This window comes from Melitaea cinxia, chromosome 1, assembly GCF_905220565.1.
Source record: "Melitaea cinxia chromosome 1, ilMelCinx1.1, whole genome shotgun sequence".
Classification (NCBI taxonomy): Eukaryota; Metazoa; Arthropoda; class Insecta; order Lepidoptera; family Nymphalidae; genus Melitaea; species Melitaea cinxia.
The window spans coordinates 12,751,159-12,760,934 of NC_059394.1; the positions used below are offsets into that span (position 1 = coordinate 12,751,159).

Consider the following 9,776-nt stretch of genomic DNA (forward strand, 5'->3'; position numbering starts at 1 on the left):
CTCACACAGGACTAAATGTTATCAGATCACTTTGTGGCGTAACATGGGGTGCAGACCCTAAAATATTGTCAATATTGTATAAAAGTATTGTTAGAAGTCACTTAGATTATAGCTCACTCGCTTATATGAATAGTTCTCATGTAAATAAATTAGACATATTGCAGAATAAGGCTTTAAGAATAATATCTGGTGCTATGTGCTCAACTCCCATAAGGGCCATGGAAGTTGAGACAAAAGTGATGCCTTTGATTTTGAGGCGAATATTACTTGCTGAAAGATACTGTCTCAAACTAATAGCATCAAACAATACTCAAGTAATAAATAAAATTGTACCTTATATAGATAGAACACCAAGAAGACCATTAATAACAGCACAAGGTCTATTATGTGGTAATTCTCCAACACTGTCCGATATACTCCTGGAAATAGACAATAGCTTTTCTAAAATTAGAAAACAGTTTCCATGGCCATGTTACTCTTTCTCTTATCAATGTATTTCACATCCAATTAATATAGTTCAACAGACAATAAACAATAATTCAGAAATGCTTAAATTTTTGGAGGAAAATTCAATGTACTATGTTATCTACACTGATGGGAGCAAAGCAAGTGATTATGTACATGCTGCTCTATATGATCCACAAGCAAAATTTTCTTCAAGTTTTATTCTGCATGAACCCTGCTCTATATTTACGGCAGAGGCATATGCAGTGTATCAGGCATTAATGCGTATTCGCGAAATCAATAACATTAAATATTTTTTAATAATTTCTGATTCCTTGAGTTTGATAACAGCTTTAAGTACCCTCACAGTTAAATACAAGTCTAATTATATACTTTATTTCATTAAACAAATAATTCACCAATACCATAATAAAAATATTCAAATTTTCTTTCTATGGGTGCCTTCCCACAAAGGTATCTCTGGCAATGAAATGGCTGATAAAACTGCATCTGAAGGAGTTAATGCTGTTGACGTTAGAAATGCAATGAATGTTCCTATGTCCGATTACTTGCAATGTATTGACCAGAATACTCAAAAGTTGTGGTTAGAAATGTGGAAGAAAGATCAAGATACGAAAGGAAAATGGTATGGGAGCATACAAGAAAGTTTACCTGCAAGACCTTGGTATCATCGTATGCAAGATGCTACTAGAGACTTTATTACTATCATAAATAGACTACGTTTTGGTCATAATACTGCACCGTCACACCTTGCTCGACTCGGCATTATTGCGAATAAAACTTGTCCACATTGTAATTCAAGTGATGGAACTGTGGAACACATTATTTTCGATTGTCAAAAATTTTTGATTGACAGACTAGTGTTGGCCAGTGAACTTAGTGATGTTGAAAATAAGTGTCATTTATTGTCCCGCCCGCCGCCATTAAAACAATTATTACAAGACGAACATACTTACAAGCACATCTACAAATACATAAAGAATACAATTAAAACAATTTAATGAAATGTGCTCATAGCCGTATTATTACATATATGAAGAATAAGAGTTGACCTAAAGGTTATAGATACCAGGTCATAAAATCCCAAAAAAAAAAAAAAAAAATCATGTTTTTTGGTCTTTATTTTTATTTACCTCTATTATAACAGCTCGTTTTACCGCATTTATGTGATATTTCTTTTCGCAAAATTGAATCTTAAAGCTGTAGTTTATCATTGAAAGTGAAACATATCCTAATGGCTTATTCTACCTCGTGCTGTTAAAAGTCTAATCGTAACTTAGTTCTTAGTTGCAAGATAAACTTTATTCAGAATTCGTGAAACAGATCTTATCCTAAGTAGAATAAACTACAGTTTTTGCCTTATTTCTGCTACGCATAACTATACGTTTTTACAAAGGAATTATTTGAGTTTGCGCACTGGAGAAATAGCATACCTTTGAATATCAATAACAATGAAGTATACAGAATTAAACATCGCTATTTTAAAACGCGCATGCGTTGTAAACGTACTAAATAAAGAAGCAAAAAAATCATTACTAACAACCCATTTTACTAGATTCCTAGACAGCATTGTACCTAGAGTTACGGGATTCTACACTAAAACCAGCATAAAAAAGTATGTTTATATTGTTTGAACATGGCGGTGTCTTTAGAAACTTTTGAAAGATGCTGTCGACTTTGTGCAGAAGAACAAGAAGTAACAATAATGATATTTAGTGAAGAAGCTGAAGCTATGCTACTTCAAAATAAACTAAATAAATATCTACTGATTGAGGAAAGTTATATTTATTATATCTTTTATTTTCATTGTAAATTCGTTTAAATATTCTTATTCTATGAATATATGTTTTTTATTTATAGGTGGATGAAGATGACAGGCTACCAAAAAACATTTGCATAAAGTGTTGTTCTAAGTTACAAACTGTGTGCGAGTTTATTGACACAGCACGAAAAGCACAGGATGTTTTACAGAATAGGAGTCTTATTCTAGAACAAAATGTGGATAATATTAAAAATTCCAAAACCAAAATAAAAGAGGAGACGGATTGTAGTGATGAGATTAAATTTACTTCTATGGAAGTAAGCGTAGATCCTATGATGGTCTTACAAAGCTCCGAAGATTCTATATTACCTGATGTTGAAGATAATTCAGAATCCGTAGAACAAGATGTCACATACCTTCATGGAGTGGATGGTGAAGATGTAACTATAAAATTGATAAAGAAGGGAGACAAATCCTGCGATCCAAGTGACGATAAAAAAGATCTCTCAAAACCTTTTCAATGTAAAACTTGCAACCGAGGATTCTTTACTGAGTTAGCTTTAAAAAATCATTTCTGGACACATTATAATGATAATAGAGTTATCAAATCGCAAAAGTGTGCTACGTGTGGAGATACTTTTGAGTACAAAAGTGAACTAATGTTGCATTTAAAAAAACATAGGACTGCAGGAATGTGCAAAATATGTGGTAGAGTGTAAGTACTTTTTTCTTTATATATGAACACAAATATACCCAATATAGTGCAGTCATCCTTAAGGTGTGTACATATTTATGTTCTCATAAAACGTCAAAAATTGGCAATCTTTTTTTATTTATATAGATTTTACTATGACATAGTTTTGTTTTTGTCTGGGTGAACTATATACAGTAAACTCAAACTTATACTTAACAATCAGCTGCTTTATATTTAATACTAATATACTGATTGGGACTTTTTACAGCTAGGTTGAAACTGACAGTCCCATTATGCCCTTTACAACAATCAATAATTAAACTATTTTATTTGTTTAGATGCTTACAATGTTTTTTTTTTACATTTCTTTTTACATTCTTTTTTTTTACATTTTTTCTTGTTAGGAGAGAAGTAGCTCTATTTACCTAAATACTCCTAATATTCATTCTGATGTTTAATTGTCATCACTGTATATAAACATATATTTTGTTAGCATTATAATATTGAAATATATTTTATATTATTATTTATTACTGCAGGTATGTAAAATAAAATAACATTTAGACATCAGAGAATATTGTGAAATTGCATCACTTTTCTTCCAAGCTATCTCTCAAATACCGTATTTGTGAACTAGTATATATTATAAATGCATAAGTAGAATAATATTGTTTGAAATCAAAAATGATTAAAAATTTATTATGTCTTTACTTAATATTTGTATTGATTTATTTGGCTCATCAGTTTAAATTTCTTATTACAAATTAATTTACATTAATTCATAGTTAAATTTTTTAAAATATGTTTAATATCTATTTCTAGGTTCAGAACTGAAAGAAATCTAGCTGCACACTTAGCAGCGCATACATCCTCTAGCAGTAAATCATACACTTGCAAAGTTTGTGGACGATCCTACAATACAAGCAGTAATTTGAAAACTCACAGTGTAACTCATAGTAGTGAAAGGCCATACAAATGTCCCTATTGCAAGAAATGTTTCAAACGTAACCAAGATTTAAAGGTATTTATTATGTGTATTATTTACAACATATTTCATAATTGTTGTTCAATTTATATGCCACCTTTAGATGAATCATATAATTCAAAGATTTTGAAGCACTCCAGCTTTCTAGTTATATGACCTTTTATCTCAGTAGTTTTTGAACCAACCAATCAATAACTTAAACTATCAAGAGGTCAATGTTTAAAATACCTTCTTTGTATGAAAAAAAAAGGAATTAAAATGAAATCAGATTGTTATAAAATTACAACCATACATATTGACTTTAATCCATTATATCGTTATTATATTGGTAATGGCATAATGGATGAAAGACTGAGATATAATTATCGAGTGTAAAGGTACCGAGATACAGACAGAACAAATTATTTAAAAAAAAAACTAAAAATAATAATGTATTTTAGGTTTCTGTATCGATTATAGATACGGTCTTATATAGGTCATGCAACTAAGCACCATTTTCAATGATGAGATTGATGATGAGAGATTAGTACGTTAGTGACAACTTTTCGTTCGCGTCAACGTCGATGTACGTTACTGCTATCGATGTGCGTGAACGCACTGCGCACGCCGGTTGAGTGACGTCTCATTGCAATTGGTTATATTTCAAAACATAAATGTGTTACGTGTGATAGAAAAAGAGACAAAATGTAATTTTGTCTTCGTTGCACAGCATATCCATCGATCGTCATGCCTCTGGCGGCCGTAAATTGAAAAGAAAAGCGCAACCATTAAGCCGACGTATCCCCTACTACTGTAGTTGCACGACCTGTTTATAAGACCGTGATTATAAGGTACCTTCAAAAAATACACTATTTAGCATAGATCAAGTAAAAAATATAGATAACGCACTTAGAACAAAAAAGTGAAGCCACTTTTTTAAATATGTGTGAGTGAGTGAAGTGTTGACACTTTTTAAAAAAAGTCCCTAAAATTTTTATTAAACAATTAATTTAATATAGGTAAAATGGGTATGTGAAAATAAAAACCTGTTTATAGTTTTAAATATATTTACTCCTTTTTTCGCTTCAAATTGTTAAATAAATGTATTGCAGCCATGTTTTGATTTAATGAATTATATAAATCTGTGTCAATGAAAATTGTGTTTTTAAGTAATTGATGATTTCTCTGAAGGGCAAGTTCCTGTTTTAAAGACGTCTAACTCTTTGCTGTAATGATTTAATTTTTTTTTTTAAATAAGTTCCTGTTTTTTTAACTTTTCTCTTAGTTTATGTTTTCTAGGTGTATTAAAGATTGAATCTTGGTTATTGACTGATTTTAGACTCATCCGGTAGGTCCTAGAACAAAAAATACAACATTAAAATACGTAGTAGTAAGTAGTAGTATATACGTGATGATACTCTGCCAAGTCCACGTTTTGTACCGTACATGTCAGCTTCATCAAAATGGTTTGAACAAACCACATTAGATGAGGATGGCTGTCGTTATAGTTCATTTCGGCTCAGTCGTATAGCATCTACCTATTCTATCTATCTCCTATTAAAATATTCGTTGGAAACCTAAAATCATGATATTTAGTAGTATAATATGAGTAGTTAATTCACAAATTTAAACAGACACAAACGAGTTAAAAATTCATATTGACTTCAATTTAAATAAAACATAAAATCACACGATAAAAAAAAAAACACAATAATGATGTCCACTTTCTACTTAATTATTTTTCTGTGATTGCCTACAATTTACTTACCCGCATTTTGGGCTAATGGAAACAAAAATTACTGGTAACACTCCCTCGGTACGTCATTTCGGGACATCGAAATTATAAGTTCCGAATAACCTCAATATTATTTTGGAATAACAAGAAATATAAAGTTTTGTATGTACTTACGTGTGAAACGATATTTCTTGAGACTTTTTATTCACTTTGGTATTGTTTTTACACCATTTAATTACATAAGAACGGCATTTTGACGGCAAAGTTACTGTACGAGGCCCCGTGAGATACTAACAAAAATGAGCGTAGTTTGATGCATATGTGTGCGTGAGCGCGTGTGTTTACTTGAAGGAGCCGAGTTTTGTGGCTTCAGTAACAACATAGGCCGCGCATTATCTACTTTTTTTTACTTCATCTATGCTGTTTAGTTACTGTTTTAATGGCTACGTTCCACTTAAGGCCCGCACCGCCATCAACCACGACCGCTGAAATTGCCGTTCAATTAAAATACATTTATTGTATTTTAACTATACATTAACTGATTGAGCATGTTGAACTAAGATTTTTTAGGATAAAGTATATAAATTATATTGATCTGTTGTTGTTTTGCAGTTTCACATCAACCAGCACACAGGTGCAAAGCCATATAAATGTCCATTCTGTGAAAAAAGCTTTGCAAGCTCTGGTAACTGTTACTCTCATAAAAACAGAATGCATCCTGGCCGCAGGGTTGAAGGGAAGAAAAGGCGTCCTGTTGTTTCTCGTGAAAATAAATCCCTACAACTAGCATCTCTTGTCCCAAAGGCTCCACTTACATCTATAAAAGCATGCCTAAAATACCAGTGCACACTGTGTGACCACAGTTTTGTTAGAAGGGATAATTATACAGTAAGTTTTTTTTTTTGATATATTTGATTGGATTGATTAGAACAGAATATCAAGGTATACAAGAACTAATTCTAAAAAGAATAGTGAACATTCACATTATATTCTTATAATTTTATATACTAGTAATATTGTGATCAATCAAAAAAAGAGTGTGATTTAGACCACATGACTGAAGTAAAACTTCTTTAACTCCATCTAACTTATATCTCCCTCTCAACCTCCGTCCGCCTCGCCCGATCACACTTTTTGTAACACTCGTCACGCTTTCACCAGCTTACTCCTCAAGTCAAGCATGGATAAAGTTTTACTTCAAAAACTAACATGCTTAGTCCTAGATGTATGAAATGTAATGTATGTATATTTTATTTGCAGTACCACATGTATCAGCATACGGGAGAAAAGCCATTTCAGTGTTCATTCTGTAGTGAAAAATTCGTAACTAGAAGAGGTCTTTTATTGCACCATGATAAAACACATCCTGGAAAAGATCGTCCACTAGCATTATTATCAAGAAATGCTTTACTGAAATAAATGTTATTAAGGCAATTTTAATCCAGCAATTAATTCGTTTATATAAAATGCCTTGTTTATTAATAAAACAAAATATTTCGTATTCAAACCGATCTATAATGGGTATGGATAATTGAGTTAACCTCTACAATAGCAATAATTTACAGAATTTTTCAACAAAATCTTATTTTCGTTAGTATTAACTAAATTACTATCAACTAATCTAAAGTTTTTATTGACTACAGTTTTTAAAAAAAATAAATAAAATTTTTAATAAAATTGAACAAAATATAGCACATAATTTTTTTTTTACTAACATATACTTTATTGCATTCAAAAATACATATAAAACATAAAATAATGGTAAGGTTTATGGCAAAGGTGGACTGGTAGTGATTGCTATAACTTAATCTATAAGAAATGACCAACTTTAATAAAAACTAATGTTGCATATAAATTTTCTTAGAAAATGTAACCATTTACATATTTTGAAAAAACATACACAATCTGTTTTATTAAAGCCTCCATGCTATTGCTACGCTTCAGCCTGTAATATCCCACTGCTGGGCAAAGGCCTCTTTTTTTTCATGTAGGAAAAGGATCAGAGCTTAATCCACCACACTGCTCCAATGCGGGTTGGCGCATATATCCCTACTATGAGTAACGATCGCTATCAGGTGTACATGATAACAACTGGGACCGACGGCTTAACGTGCTTTCCGAGGTACGGCGAGGAGACCCACTAGGATTACACAAGCACCCAGACCACGGCAAACGTCTGTATGGCCAATACAAATGGTTATTATGTACGGAGATCGAACCCGCAACCGCCAGCGGAACAGCCACAATCCAGTACTGTGACTGTTGCATCAACGCACGGTGCTATGGTATTGCTAACAAGGAGCCAATTCTAGGAAGTTATGTTACTGATGTTAATAAAAAAAGAAAGATTTTAAATGCACATCATTTTTAATTTTACGAGTATGTTACAGGGACCGTTATTATCTCTACGTTCTTATTATAATCTGCATTCCGAAACGGTGCTACGAGTAGTTTGCACGTTCAAAAGTAATTAAAACTAATTTGTAAAATGACGATTCGAAGTTGCTTTTGAAGCCTATTTGAATAAAGATATTTTTGATTTAGATTTTGATTTGTTTAATTTTATTCAACTTAATTTAAAATTCAGTTGTAAGTAGGTACGAACTAGAGATATAAACGTTATCGATAAAAGTGAATTTTTACGCCATTACTATTTATTAAGCACTATCACCCTGCCACCCGGTAAACTTCGCATAGCTAACGACACGGATATTGAGCGCTGACCTAAACAGTCGCAGTCACACTTCGCGCCAAATGTGCGCCTTCCTTAGCTTAGCTTGAGCTTTAAATTTTTGGTACAAATTAGTATGTAGTAAATTCATTTGTATTTTTATACTGAAAAAAAACATAACAGATTAAAAATAAGACTGGACTGAGACTTTAACCCAGGTATAGATGCGAAGCCCGTTAATAACGATTTTAACCAAGGAGTTAAAAATGCATTTTTCGTTATTGACGGTTAGTTATCCGCATTTTATGCTTGTTACGGTTAAATAACGGTTAATAACCACCGCTAAATGCCGCTAGTGGCTTCTAATACGTATTGCGAGTTGCGCGATGTTGCCAGCTTGTCGACTGGCGACAAGGGGATGAGTAACGGGACGAAGTGCCGCGGGTGATCGGCTTATATCGAGTTTAGAACTTTGAAAACGTCTTTCCAATATTGACTCTCTAGCAGCGACAACGGAACCCCACTAGCATAATAATTGGTGGCTAGTGTTAATGTCTCCATAGCTAACAGAAACAACTTCGCGCTTGGAGGAAAGTCGGATAGTGTCGGTATATTGTTTATGGTGTATGTGGTGATTGCATTTTATGTGCTCTCTAATAAGACTTTCGTTGTCGAGGTGGATGATCTTTTTTTTGGTATCGCTGGGGATCCCATTTACGGGTGATATCCAGGATGCCCGGGTAGGCATTCCTAGACCGTATGTCGGCTTCAGCACTTGGGGGTGCAATACCGACCAAAACCTTCCTTTCTGAGCCTTCAGCCACTTTAATTGGAGGGTCGCGGATCTGCCGGCAACAGGATCCCTCCAGCGATAGGCTGGCCTCGGCGAAAAGGCCAGACTTCTCCTCCATGGGGACTGTCCGGCTCACCTCTGAACAATCCCGACGACGGCATGTCTAGCAGGACTGGGTTCCCATCCCGGCCCGACACGGGCACAGGGGCGTTACTGGTAGCATTAAGTAGCGCCTCCAATGCACCCCCGTTTGCCGCCTGCGGACGGAGGCCTCATCGGCAGCCTCCTCTCTTATCCGCTCGTAATTTTTCTTCTGGGACATTACTGTCTCGCAGAAGGAGACCATCGCCTTCCAGGACTCGTCGTCGCCGAGCATCGCGGTGATGACGCAAGGCAGTGATAAGTCCCCTCCAAGGACGGTCGTCAGATCACGACGCAGCGCCGCCCACCTCGGGCACAGCTCGAGGGTGTGCTGGGCCGAGATCCAGTCGTCGGCTCACTTTGGGCCGTCCGACACAAGTATTCACCAAAGCAGTCGTGCCCGGTGAGAACTTGCGTCAGACGGAAGTTGAGGGATTTGCGCTTAAGGCGCATAAGGTGGATGATCGAACGAAATGCCGACTTTATCACTTGCATCAAAGTGATAAAGTCGGCATTTCGTCCACGTGAAATTTAAAAAAATTATGTTCTGT

General features: G+C 34.4%; 1 protein-coding gene across 1 annotated transcript; it reads left to right on the forward strand.

The window, feature by feature from the left end:
* The first annotated feature begins 1,574 nt into the window (after window positions 1-1,574).
* Window positions 1,575-7,311, forward strand: LOC123657081 (zinc finger protein 266-like). Its single transcript, XM_045592672.1, has 5 exons — window positions 1,575-2,237; window positions 2,324-2,942; window positions 3,744-3,942; window positions 6,233-6,508; window positions 6,881-7,311. Exons 1-5 carry the CDS (start codon window positions 2,102-2,104, stop codon window positions 7,037-7,039), a joined length of 1,389 nt encoding a protein of 462 aa, XP_045448628.1. The 5' UTR covers window positions 1,575-2,101; the 3' UTR covers window positions 7,040-7,311.
* Window positions 7,312-9,776: the final 2,465 nt, after the last annotated feature.